The sequence below is a fragment of the Dermacentor andersoni genome, chromosome 10 (genome assembly GCF_023375885.2).
Source record: "Dermacentor andersoni chromosome 10, qqDerAnde1_hic_scaffold, whole genome shotgun sequence".
Classification (NCBI taxonomy): Eukaryota; Metazoa; Arthropoda; class Arachnida; order Ixodida; family Ixodidae; genus Dermacentor; species Dermacentor andersoni.
The window spans coordinates 134,520,681-134,534,222 of record NC_092823.1 but is presented as its reverse complement, the minus strand read 5'-3'; the positions used below and the strand labels follow the sequence as shown (position 1 = coordinate 134,534,222).

Sequence of the window (13,542 nt, the reverse complement as noted above, 5' to 3'; positions counted from 1 at the left end):
TAGGAGACAGCATCACGTCACGCGGCCAGCCTTCACAAGCCAACTCTCCGGGAAGCAATCCTGTTATCTGACTCTCATAGAAAGGTCGGCCCAACACGTGGCCCTGCTCATCAGACTCGGTCCAGTGTGCCTGGTTCGCGGTAGGCTTCAATCGACGCGCAATTGTTCGGGGGTGCCTGGGCCAACCACTCCGTGTGCACCTTCTTCCGTCGTGTTCGCGCATCTTGGTTCAGTCGTTCACACTGCCACGCGTGCATCTGTAGTCGTCGCCTTCGCCGCAGCGCACGAGTGCGGCAGCCGCAGTGCGTTGCTTTCGCGCACCCGTTGTCCTTCTGGAAGAGCTGGGCGTAGCTCGCGCGGCGGTGGAAAACACTAAACCTTACCGAGACATTATCACGTGTTGGGCCGACTCGCATGGCTTCAATTTTGTTGTGCAGTGCTCCCCGCCTAGTTCTTTCCTTCCTGCGTGCACAAGAGTGCCACTTTAATAGAAAGTAACTTTTCCACAGCCCATTGTAAAGAGCTTTCATGATCATCCAATAGCACATAAAGCGATGTACGTAACATAGACGAGACATACACAGAGCTTTTGTGTTGCGTCTCTCGTTTTACGCTCTCATTTTTGCTGATCCTGAATAGGCTGAGCTTACTCTACAGTGAATAACTTGCAGTGAGGCTGTTTACGTGCTACATTAAAGCAGTTAGTAACGACATTAGTCAGTGATGCTACCTAAGTAATCATTTCTCCGTAAGTTCGCTTTCAGTGTCGTTTGTCTGGATGCTTGAGATTCACGCAAAACCGTCAGCATTCTTGAAACCGAGTTTCATAAAGACAGACTTCATATACTTAACGTTTAACGTTTATTATACACGGAACAAGCTTATTATGACACATAAACAGTTCACGAGGAGTACAGTAATTTCGCCACTTCCCACAGCGCACAGTTTGGCTCAGAGGGTGTAAGACAACACGCCGCCAAGTAGGCACGTCACATGGATATGTCGTGCTGTTGGAGCACGGTGAGCAAAAAAAAAAACAGCACGCACTTTCGCGTAAACATTACTGTGCAGCCCGTTATGAAGCTGCCACTGTTGGTTCACTCCGGCAATGACGTGTACTACGTCGATCCTACTTTACTCGGCCGTTAATTTTGCTGACAATGTACCTGTGAATTATACTGCGTACGGTAAATTATGTTATCTTTTCGAAAAGAAAATGTCGTTCTTTTGTAAGAAATAAGTACGTAACCTGCAGTAATAGCGAAATTTGTCAGTACTTTCAATGTAATCAGTAAACAATGCATAGTGCGATTGTGCTGCTAGGTTGGTTACTGTTTTCATATAACAAGCACTATGATATTTTTGCCAGACATATTTTGCTATCAGCTCTTTTCCTTTGCTGATAAGACAAGCAAAGCGACATGTTGAATTGAGCTATAAGTGTATGCACATTTTTTGATGGCATATAACCCTGAAGTGAGTTGCCACTCCACGACGTTCGAAGCCATATCTATTGAGATCCACGTATTATCAACCGTTCGCACGGTGATTGAACAACCACACGAGCGTATTTGCCAGACGCCCGCGCAATGTTTCCGTCCTGTCTTACTTTTGAGCAACACCCTTCGGCAACCGCAACAGAGCGCATATGTCTCGCACTCTCGAACTGTCGCTCTAAAAGCTTTCGTATACATGCGAACAGTCTTAGCGATTAGACTCGCGAGTGTCTGACGCCAGCTGTGGCTGTGCGGTCTTAGCGCAGCGTGGAAATCAATGGGCTTGAATGCTTCTTTCTCGGTAGAACGTGAGGTCCTGAGAGCGTCAGTCAACTCGCAGTGTCGGATTATATGCTGTTGAATTCTTGTTTACACCTGCTTTTCGAAACCACGAATCCCTATCAAGTTGTTCAACTTTCTCTCGTACTAAAGCGAAAGAGCGAACGGCATCCCGGATGTCGAAGTAGACTAGAATCCGGAGAGGTTGAATACTTCGGGAGTTGGTGAAAAGCATTGCGGAACCAAAAGTAAAACGAAGGGCAGGAGAGAAGCAGAGCTCCAGAAGGCAGAATACACCCCTGAAGCAGGGTTCACACCACCACTGCGGTCGGCCCTAGAAGTGGTGCGTACCCAGGATCTATAGTGGGACACCGCAGGCGGAGCTGACACACGAATCTATTGCAGGGCCGGCTTGCTGCGCGTCGCTGACTACTTCATCTTCCCGAGGGCGCTGGTTAGGGCCTGTATCTCGGCGCGCAGCGTGTCGACCACGCCGAGCAGCTTCTTGGGTGTGTCGAGCACCAGCACGCACTGCCGGTGCGGATCGTAGCTCACCTCGAAGGGCCGGAAGTTGGTATTGGCCACGTACTGCCTGCAGGGCACACGCGGTACAATAGTGTCACCGTTGCAGTGACGGAGTGTAGAACGAAAAACACTGCCGAAAGTGCGAGGCAGGAACTTGCGCCTAGAAAAGACAAGCAACACTGAAATGACAACAATAGTGGCGAGCACAGTGGTCTCTCATCGAACCTTATCCAATGGGTCAATAAGTGCGTCCGCTACTTATACACGGCTCACCGTACAGTCAACAGCAAGAAGTGTAGGGACCACGGTATCTGAGAAAACGTTGAATTGCCGACCGGTTCGTGCCCGCGTAGCCAGTAAGACTGTGCAAAGCTATGTTGTTCACACGTACTATAGTACAGGGTGGATCTCCGAATACCAGGCTTCGTGGCTGCAGAAGTATGCAGCTTTTCTTTTTCATATAACGCAGTCCGTAAACTTTTGTGGTTGACTGTATGCATTGTAGATTCATCGTTGGTGCTCACGCATATTCTAGAATTTACAAAACTATGTGCGACGCGTGGCAATCTGATAAGGCGCGCCTGTTTTGATGATGAATCAGCGAAGACTTTCAAGAAATTATCTGCACTGGTGTTCGCATCTTGCTCGGGGAGACTTCATAGTGAATAGGTTTACGGTAGCGCGATCAAGAGACAGGACAAAAAAGACACACAGGGACATACACGGCCTTTAATCACGCTACCGTAAAACCATTCAGGATGCGTTACCAAGAAGCCCACATTGCTACCCTCGACAACTTGATAACAGTGATAATTCGGTGAGAACGAACACTGACAAAAAGTAAAACAACGACACGTGGCAATAGTTATGCCATGTAGTGTGAGGTCACAAAAGAAAGCACTAGTTTTATTTCACAAAAAGCACAGCCCCTCTACGCAATTTCACAATTACATAACGCTGGAGCGGATGCTACAGATGGCGTACTCAGCCAATCGGGAGCACGATCGTGCGACTACACATGTGCCTACATCGAACTTCCTTCCTCGTCACAGCGTCGTACGCCTTGCCGACCGTAGTCACCGGAATCTCGAAAGCCTAAGCACGTTTCTTAGTTTACACTCCAGGAGCAGATTAACTGTGAAACTGGGGCGCGCGAATGGGAATATCCGCACGGTCAGGTCTCTCACTTACGCCATCTGCCCTTTCGCTCTGGCTGGCTGCCGGAGCACGCTCTTGCCGTTTTTGTTTCCCACATAACTGTGCATCTGATTCAAATAATTCTGGAATCAGTAGCCGTATTATGTTACTAAAGCGTTACAGACGAGTCTTCGGTTTTCTTGCCTTTCTCTTTCACAAGTGCTGCGGAAGTGGCGAAGTCAGGATTTCTTTCTTCTTATTTTTTTTTTTCGGGGGGGGGGGGGGGTCGGTAAGGCGGGGGTTGCTTGCACTTGACCAGGAAAGCCGAATTGTGCCCCCTTCCCCTCTCCCTGGCCACGCCCCTGGATGCCTCAGGCCGGATGTCTATGATGCGCCCTCTTCTGGACGCTGCGATAATCAACATGCGGCATCGCGGTGGCCCTAGTATTGTGTAGTACTCGACGTGCTTGCCTGTCGTGCCATCACGTGACCACGACGCGTTTCACGTTCTGTCCATATTTATGCGCCGTAGTTTGTTGAATATTTGTTTGCTTACGCTTACCATTACCATGGCTCTCGGTTACGCACCGACACGCATTAGCACACACACCCACTCACCCAGTAAAGCGGGCTTTTTTTCGCAAACACTCTTACTGAGGAGAAGCCAGCGTTCAAAACGCCCTTTCTTGTTTTATTTTTTAAGTGCAGGCGCACGTATGCAATGACATTATACAGCTAGCGATACCTCTGCGAGCTATTCTGCGACCGTGCGGACCACCGCGCAGAATCGGAGACCGCCTATTCGAGTTCGGAACTCCAGGTTCAAAACACGCGAGAACGCTTGGTCAGGTACAATGGCATCACCAAGCACTACCAGCTAGGCAGGTGGTTGCTGCCCCCACCTCACCCCATGCTGAAACGTCGCCAGGCAGTCGTCTGGCGACAATTGCAAACACAAACTTTCCCTAGTCCTGTGCGACTGCAGCACATTTTCCCCGCGCTATACCCGTCTGCTCTTTGCAAATTATGTCAGGAAACTAGAGCGACGCTGTCACACATGTTGTGGGGGGGGGGGGGGGGTCGTGTTACATCAGCTACAATGGCAGTAGCTCCGGAGGCTCTTGCGTCGAAGTGGGCCGCCGCTCTGCGCGGCTCCAACCTCAAGGCACAAGAGTGGGCTGTCTAGCAAGCCCGAGAGGCGGCGACGAGGCAAGGCCTCGAAGTCCCCTCATGCGAGACCTGAGCCCGGGTCGTCAAATTTGCCGGATTCAAAATAAAGTTGTTTCCATCCATCCATAGCTCTGCGAGGAACTCTCTGATGTGTATGCGTGGATGCGATGTTTGGCGGGCGCTGGGCGCAGACATATCTTCAAGTGCAGCAAGACTGTTCCAATTTTGTTTTATTTCTCGCGAGCATCCTAATTTTCTGTGCTGACTCGCTGAGTAAAACTTGCAAATGATGGCTTCCGTCTTCATTCACACACTTGTGCACACGTGCATTTAAATGTGCTACAAAGCCGGACAGTACGAAAAGAGTATAAAGCTACCACGTTCTAAACATTAATTTATTGCGTACACTGATCAGGTGAAACGTTATGTGAAGTTGTTGTACAGTACCACTTGTCAAGTTAATGTTTTGATACGTATAACGTCATGCTGTATGTGTTTGATATCGTTCTATCTTCAAGAAATCTTTTCATAAGGTATTGCATATGCACGTCTGTTTTTGAGTACAAGTACACTTTCAGATTTGCTTGTCCCTAAATTATGTTCACTACATCTGTATTATGATAGCAAAAACTATCAATCAACGCTAGACACCTCAACATTTTTTTTTTTTTTTTGGCGCAGCTCTCAGTCGCCCGTTCCTGTGTTGAGCGTCGGCGTCGTCAGCGTCCCTCGGCGTAACCGAGCGAACGAGCACCGCGAAGGATGAAACAGCGAACGCGCAGTGCAGTGGGAGATGAAAGACGGCGAGAGCGAAGTGAGCGCGAGGGGGAAAGCGGACGAGGACAGCATGGCGAAAGGGTGAGAAGAAAAGCAGAGTGCCGCACGAGACGTGCTTCACGGCGGCGAGCACGTCCACCGATACCATACACGGAAACAAAGCGCTCGAGTGGACTTTGGACTCACCGCGCATGCGCTACTTCGCCTGCGCCGCCGCCGCCGCTAGGGAATGCGCTCCGCCTTACGCTTTCTTCCTGAACAATGAGCGACGCAACCGGTAGAAATGCGTCGTCTTCCGTTTCTGCTAAACGAGCTGCCCGAGCAGAGTTTCAGTGCAGCCACCGAGAGAACCCTGTCGTTCAGAATCAAATTCTTTGCCACAAAGTATCGCGAATTCAAAACACCTAAACAGCTGCGCTCAAGATTCACATCAGGGAGTATCGTAATCGTCGGTGAATATTTTCTTTGCATTATCCTATAACTGTAACGACAAATTTATCTGTTTAGTTCACTTTACTTATATGCTCGTGTGCTTTCGCGTTTAATTATAACATCTAGAAATGTATAAAATTGTTTCTTTACAACAGTTGTTATGCAAAGGAACTATGCTTTGTTCGTGGTCATCCGTGCTAAGACATGGCCAGGAGCATCGCCAAGCTACCGTTACAGTAGCTTTCTCTCCTTGTCCACAGTATTGGTGAACGTGACCCACTTAGCAGGCATCCAGCACTTAACAGAAAATGCGGACCGATTCCGAAGGCTGTGCAATCTAACATAGCTTCTCAAAGCGCTTGCGGTCACGAAGCAAGAATGCTCGAAACTAGCACGTGACGCACGCGCCCGACGTTTCGTAGAGCGTAATTGAGGCCACAGCGCCGAATGGAAACGGACAAGAAAATCGACACGACGTGCGCCTCGCACGTGCTGTCGTCTTTTGTGTCCGTGTCTGTCAATTCAGCGCAATGACCTCAATTACTGCAGTGAACTGGCCCGAAAATTGGTACTCCTGTGTTTCAGAGAGCTACTTTGGCACGAGAGTACCACCCGTGCTATCATGGCCTAACGGTTTTAAGACATTTTCTGCTGCTGTTCCCAACGTCAGTCACGCGTTCCTTCACAGCATTGAACCCAACTTCGGAGTTACCTTAAAGAAAGAGTCTCGAGGTGTGTTGAGCGTACGTGAGTGCTGCGTCACAGCGCGCACGAAATCAAGTTTCTAAAGAATGCCAGGTAATGGAAACGTCACTTTGATAAATGACAGTGTGCAAGGTGGCCTGTGAAGAACGCGCGCAGCTGTCGAAACGTCACAATCATCACAATGTAAGTATGCGACAGCATACTTATACCTCGGTCACACGGCCAAACTAAAATGCGCTCTGAGCGAGCGCACTTCAGCGCGCACTGAATGTCATTTTGGCGGCGTACTGCTACATGAGAAAGAAAAGTGTTCTTTCAAATTAGTGGCGATGGCGATAGGGAGTCAGAAGGCAAAGCGTATATTTGTAAAGCTAAAAATGCGCGCACAAGAACAGTTTGTTATTGTTAGAAACAGCATTTACAATAAACTTAACTGCAAGTGAAGTAATTCATTGCAACCTCAGTAACAAGAATGATCATCACGAGCGAAGACAAGACAACGAGACTTGACCAGTACTAGTCCAAACCATAGAGTTGCCCAAGCGACATGTTTCGCCAAACAAAACTGCAGCCTTGACCTGGCGTGGCCATGAGCAGCTCGACAGTGAGAATAGTGTTTTGCTGCTGCTTTTTTTTTCTTCTTGTGTGCAGTGACACATTGTATTACCTTGTAACTTTATCTATTTAAAAATATGGTATTAAAGATTACTCCTGACTCTGCTTTCAGTATTACTTTACTTATTTTTTACTAATTGCTAACAAGTCTACACACTGTCGCCCCGATGTGTGCTCGCCAAGCACACTTGCCGACGAGTGCGCTCTGCAGTGAGTGTCACTAAGCGTTCCCGTGTGGCAGCCTGCGAATAACACTAGCGAAGAAGTGCTCTGGCTCAAAGTGCATTTAAGTTTTCCCGTGTGACAGGGGTAATAGAGTGTTAGCCATAGAGTTTCTTACTATAACACCTAGAGGGAAATCAGGCGCCGCCATCTATGGGAGTTTCTTAAGGGGCGCTGTGCCGTCATGGGAATGAAGGTATATATATATGTGTCTGCGAGGCTTTTGTTGGCTGGTGTTGTAAGAGGCTTCGTCTAAAACGTGGATATGGCTACACAAATAACGTGTTTTTTTAAAGTAATATCTTCATAAACTGTTTCCATTCACGCATATTACATCTTTACTCACCTACCAAGCGTGCCCAAGCGAAGAAAAGCAAGAAGAGATGACAAACTGTTTCAAAGCGAGCGCGAATCTTGTCGTCTGTCCTCCAACTTTAGCGGCCCGCTGATACTTTTTACGTATCATATAATTGTACACGCAATAAAATGTTCTCATAGTTAAACAAAACATGTTTTTGTGTAATAATAAAGCTAAAACAGCTATTTACGTGCTGTTTAGTAGAAAATGAATCATTGTGACAGACGGTATGGTGTTTGCCTGGCTCTCTGAGAACAATGCCAATCCAAAGTCACAATATACCGGCATTCTCATGCATACCACAGCGAAGCAGCGCCAGGTTTCCCTCTAGGCAATATAGTGAGAAGCTCTACGGTTTTAGCCGCGTTAAGTTATGGAGTAGATTTTTCGGCGCAAAGAGAAAGAAATGCTTAAGAAAGGAAACCTGAAAAATGAAACAAGTGGCTGGGTTCGCGTGCATCTCTAACAGGAACTGGTTAAAGCAAAAAAGAAAGAAAGAGAACGAGCATGGTCAGAGAGACGGTCACCCTTCGAAGTATGGTGACCAATACAAACCGCAGTTTCTCTCTGGCGTCGAGGAAGCTCTCTGCCAGGAAGTAAGTGTCCTGGTACTCGAGGTCCTGGTACTTCTGCACCGCCGTCCTCTCCGGTACGAAAGGAAGGACAGCCGGCTTGCCCGACAACGCGTGCTGCGAGACGATGCGAGGTTGGTCACTGAACGCGTTCACTCTGGTGGTCGCTATTTGTGCCGGAAGAACAATTTTCACCTTTGAGACTTAAAGCCGCAGTAGCCGCATTTCGATTGGGGTGAAATGGAAAAAACATCTATGTACCAGACGTGCCTCACAGTAACGTCCTGGTTTTGCCATGTAAAACCTCTGAATTTAGTTTAATTATTGAAGATTTTTACAGGAACACTGTCAGAAATATCATCAAAAATTAACAGTGCTGCGTATAATGCTCACGATGTTTGAACGCATTCAGCGCGTATCTGCGTTTTAGTTTGTCAGCTGTTCCAGTCACGCTAGTGTGACCTCAAATCGCCGGGGTTCTTGAAGATACGTGCATTGCCCATCTAACCCTGTTCTCGTGACACAAAAGCTCCAGAATGTTTAGCATGAGCGCCGTGAAAGCCCCAAATGAAAACAGTACAACCAAAGGGCACAACTTTAGGCGTAAGTTTTACTGTTTGTTCACTCTTGCTCATTCTATTCCATTCAATGTTACCGGCTCTGTTTTCATCTGAAAAGTTTCGATTAGGGTGCATTTCTTATGCTATTCTAAACTCAGTGTACAAGTTTTAAGCAGTTTTTCCCACGCAAACGGCGATTAGAAGCGTCACGCCTTAAGAGAGCAGATATTCAGATTTGCCATACTCGACACACCTGGACGTTTGTGACCGAATGAACCACACGTACGGTATGTCGTTTGGTTCTTCGCTCGATACACGTACTGCGCTTGCATTTTACTATTCTTTATTTGATCAGCACATCCACCAGTCCGTAACATCCGCGTCGTCTTTCAAGATAAACAAAATGAAGCAAACGTAACGGCACGAAGGCGCCTTCACCGCGTGCCTACTCAATAAGAGTGCACGCTGACTGTTTGCCCTTTCAATTCTCAAGACGCGCATCACCAGATTGTCCGGAGTCCTTTCGATCGGTCCGATGGGAGAATGCATTTCGCAGGCGCACCTTTGAAGCCAACGTCTTCGTGGCCGAGCAGTGCGATCACAGCGCGCAGCAACGATAGAGAAGCAACGATAGAGAAGCAACGATAGAGAAGCAACGATAGAGAAGCAACGATAGAGAAGCAACGATAGAGAAGCAACGATAGAGAAGCAACGCTAGAGAAGCAACGATAGAGAAGATAGATAGAGAAGATAGCAACGATAGAGAAGCTACCGTAACAAGCACAGTCGCAAGATTACGCAATCGGCCAGCAAAGACAGCTCACTCGTCCAAAGTCATCGCGAGTCACTGAAAGTGTTGTTTCTTTCCGCGATATAACCACCAATAATAAATATTGGAAGGGGTTTGCTCCTTCACTGTAGGCGTGTTGTGATTTAATACGATGCACGAAAGACAGGTCGCAAGGCTAATGTAAGACACAGACGAAGCAATGTTCTCTAACTAAGGTTTGTTGGAAGAAAGGGACACTTGCGTATTCACGCGAAGAATGCCAGTAAGCGTAGACACAAGAAAACAACCAACGAAAAAACGAAACCGCTCGTTTCGTACTATCGTCTGCTCGCGTCAGTTCTCGCTCGTGCTTGTTTGGTTTGCTTGGTTTAGTATCGTTCGCGCTTGTTTCGAGTGTCATGGTTTGTGATTTTTGTATTGTGATAGTATGCGGGACGTGAATTGTGTAGTACTTTCCGGAAGCCACGCGGGCACCAGCGATCACACGGCTAACCTTCGACGAGTCATGCATGAAAGCCGACGCCCTTCACCCGCACATCAGATTTCCGACGATCGCCGACTCTCCTATACATGGCGCTATCGCTGTCCTTGAGATTTGCTGGGTGCAATTTTTGCCCAATAAAAAGTTAAATTTGTAACTCACATTTTCGACACTCAGTCGTTCTTCGCTGTCACTACCACGTGAATATATAATCCCAATACTTTTAAAATAGCGTCGGCCAGTTCTTTCTGAACAATGAGCGACGCAACCGGTGGAAGTGCTTCCCCCGCCGCCGAGAGGACCCTGTCGTTCAGAATCATATTCTTTGCCATAATATATCGCGAATTGAAAACACCTATACCGCTGCGCTCAAAATTCGCATTAGTGAGTATCGTAATCGTCGGTGAATTTTCTTATATAAGTTACTTCCATTAATTTTCGCCCAAGCCTACTTTTAGCTTATCTGCGGTGCGGTTTGCGCGCCATCATTGCAACTTTCCTTTTCCTGTTAAAATGCGTTTTCGCACCCGTCTCCCCTTCCTTCCAGAACCTGCAGATATAAACCAACCAGCCCAGCAACACGTTCTTTTCAGTCTCTTTTAGCTTTCGCGACCTTCACCTGAAGTCAATTTTTTTGTGTGTGTGTAATAATCGCATTCACAGTGGCCTTTGAATGACGCGCGAAGAATTCACAGGGTAAGTGGCGGCCGCCAGTTTGAGATCCACAGGCGTGCGGTGAGCGCCGGGCGACGTCTTCCACCCACCTGCAGTTCCCCGACAGAGGAGAGCAAGCCGGCGCCGTAGGCCCGTATCTCGCCCGCCTGCTTGCAGAGCCCGAACTCCACCGTGAACCAGTAGAGCTGCGCGCCACGACAGAACAGGGCTCAGTGAAGCATCTATGGCAGCCTCCCTTGGAAAACAGTCTGATAGGTAATAGAGCTCTACCCCTCGCAGTTGCAGAGTCGGTTATGAGGCACACCATAGTGGAGGGCTGTGGATAATTTTACTGCTTACGTTTCTTTTAAGGGAGACTGATGCGAAATATGCTTAGCTGTATTATTAAACTGCGCGTGTGCAGTACCGTATATGTCAGCCTATTACCGCGAGAGAAGGCTCGGTGAGCCAGAAAAGACGCAAACACGAAAGACGGGGCTGCTTCGAACTGTCCCGCACCAGCTTGCCGTGACGTCATAAATTCTGACGGCGTATTTTCTGATCCAAGTAATATTTTTTTAGATGTAATGTTTGAATATACCTTGTATTCCCCCCCAAAAAAACACTAGACACCAAACTTCGCGAGTTTCGAGAACATTTACAGCGACCCACCGTGGCGGACCAATCGCGTTGTGCTGCTGAGCTCGAGGTGACGAGTTCGATCCCGGTCGCGACGGCTGCATCGCGATGGCCGAGAAAAGCGAAAACGCTCGTAAACTTAGATTTAGGTGCGCGTTAGGAAGCCCAGGTGGCAAAAATTCATCCGAAGTCCTCCACTATGGCGTGCAGCTTGGGGAGCTTTCGTGCTTTCGGCACGTAAAGCCCCACAACATAACACAACATTTACTGCGCCAAAGCGGCTAAATGCATTGAAGAAGTACTTTGAAATCCACGACGTCATGTTCAACCTATATACCGGCGCTGGGATTTAAATGCGGAATTTCTACAGGAAATGAGCTTTTCCTCTCATTCTCTATCCTAATAATCAGTATTTTAATCAAGAATAACGAATATAACGAATAACAAGTTCTTAAAGAACATATTATCAGTCCAAACTGAATTATTGCTTATATTTAGTGCCCATATAACATAGGACACCAAAGAAAAAGCATGTGGTACGATGTTCCACATACTTAGGCGTTGTTCCTGTTACAGATGCGTAGACAAACGTTCTAGGTAACAGGTACCAAGCGTTTGGAACATTGTTCCAGATAACAGTGGATATTTCACTATGACATAGCTCCACGTATTTATTTTTATGTGCAGATGAAAAGTAAGAAGTTCAAACGTATGGAAGGCAGTTCCATTTATGTAAGTGAAAAATATTTGCCAAATGTTCCACTTGTAGCCGGGAGCGAGGAGGATTGCGAGTGCAGCCGAAGTATCAGTGCGCCTACCGTGGCCAATTTCTCGATGTCCTCGTCGGCGATGCCGAGCGAGGCGAGGCCGATGTCCTGCGAGAACTGGGCGAACCCTGGATCGGCGAACATGGGCACGTGACCAATCAGCTCGTGGACGCAGTCCCTGCGCATGCGCGATAAGGCGGGTCAAGGAGGAGGAAGGGCTCGAATAAGAAAGGTTTGAAATCGTCCCCCGTTTTGTCGGAAATATAATACGGGAGAAAGAGAGGAAAGAATGGAAAGAACATATGCTACGAAAGGTAGGCGTGAAAACAAGGACAGAAGTCTCGCGAAATGCCCTCAATACTCAAAACACTTCAAAATTAGCAGACCGTACAGTTCTGTACTGACATAAAAAGAAGGAACGGCAGTGCCCATCTCACGACCACTGTCGACGTTAATGTGAATAGCGTCCAAGCAATGCAGCGACACATTGTATTGCTGAAAACACCTTCATTTACAATCCGTAGCAGGGAAGGTATGCTAAGAATGCTAATGTCATTATTACACCCGCGCACTACCACAGCGCCACCAAAGCTAGACCACAGCGTGTGCAGTTTCGGACGCCACAAAGAAAGTTGCATTCAACGCGTCCTCCCAGTATCAGCCAGTTTTGTCCCGCTGACACTGCAGAATTGGAGTTCGGCATACCTGGCTTCGAGTGAACTACAGCTCCATTGCATTAGCGACTCTTCTAGGAGTAAAAATTTTATTTTCCCTGTCAGTTATGGAAAAGCGCGCGTTCGCTCGCTAATCGCATCAAAACGAAGAAGTCGGCCCCATATGGTCGGGGTGTGGTATATCATCAATATCGGTAGCTCGTACGCAATCTTGCAATGAAGTTGTCATGCCTAAACAGATACCTTTCGCGAGCTGCCGCACGAGTCATGGTTGGCGAGTTGGAGCTGCCTTCCCTTGAGCATTGCCTCGACCATGCGCAGATGAGTTTCGTGTCGTCCTTCTTTTGCGCCGCGGTGCGACCTCTCAGTCGGCGCTTGTGTTGTCCTTTTGGTTCTAGTACTAGTGTCCGCGCTTGAACGCCTGTCTTTTGTACGACGCAACCTTGTCGTTATTCTTATCAATCTTGTAAACCTAAACAAACACCACAAAAATAAATCAAGGTTTGCTAGCAATTTTCTCACAAGAGCGGCACCAGAGAAAAATTGTGCATATCCCACGCACTGTGGGGATCTAAGTTGTGCGAAGCATTTGGCAGATACCTCGCCATGAAGCATTCTTTGGGGCTCCGCAAAACGATGCCAGGTGGACCAACGTGTAAATCGAATAGTTGTGTGCGCGGGTCACAAGC

At 47.8% G+C, this 13,542-nt stretch overlaps 1 protein-coding gene across 1 annotated transcript in view; it reads right to left on the bottom strand.

The window, feature by feature from the left end:
- Positions 1-847: 847 nt before the first annotated feature.
- ple (tyrosine hydroxylase ple) overlaps positions 848-13,542 on the bottom strand; it is a 41,803-nt gene continuing 29,108 nt past the window's right edge. Inside the window, exons 10-13 of the mRNA XM_050192938.2 lie at positions 12,231-12,357; positions 10,884-10,979; positions 8,272-8,405; positions 848-2,367 (exon numbers count right to left, since the gene is read on the bottom strand). Coding sequence (XP_050048895.1) covers positions 2,205-2,367; positions 8,272-8,405; positions 10,884-10,979; positions 12,231-12,357 — 520 coding nt within the window. The 3' untranslated portion in view covers positions 848-2,204. The remainder of the gene's footprint in view (positions 2,368-8,271; positions 8,406-10,883; positions 10,980-12,230; positions 12,358-13,542) is intronic.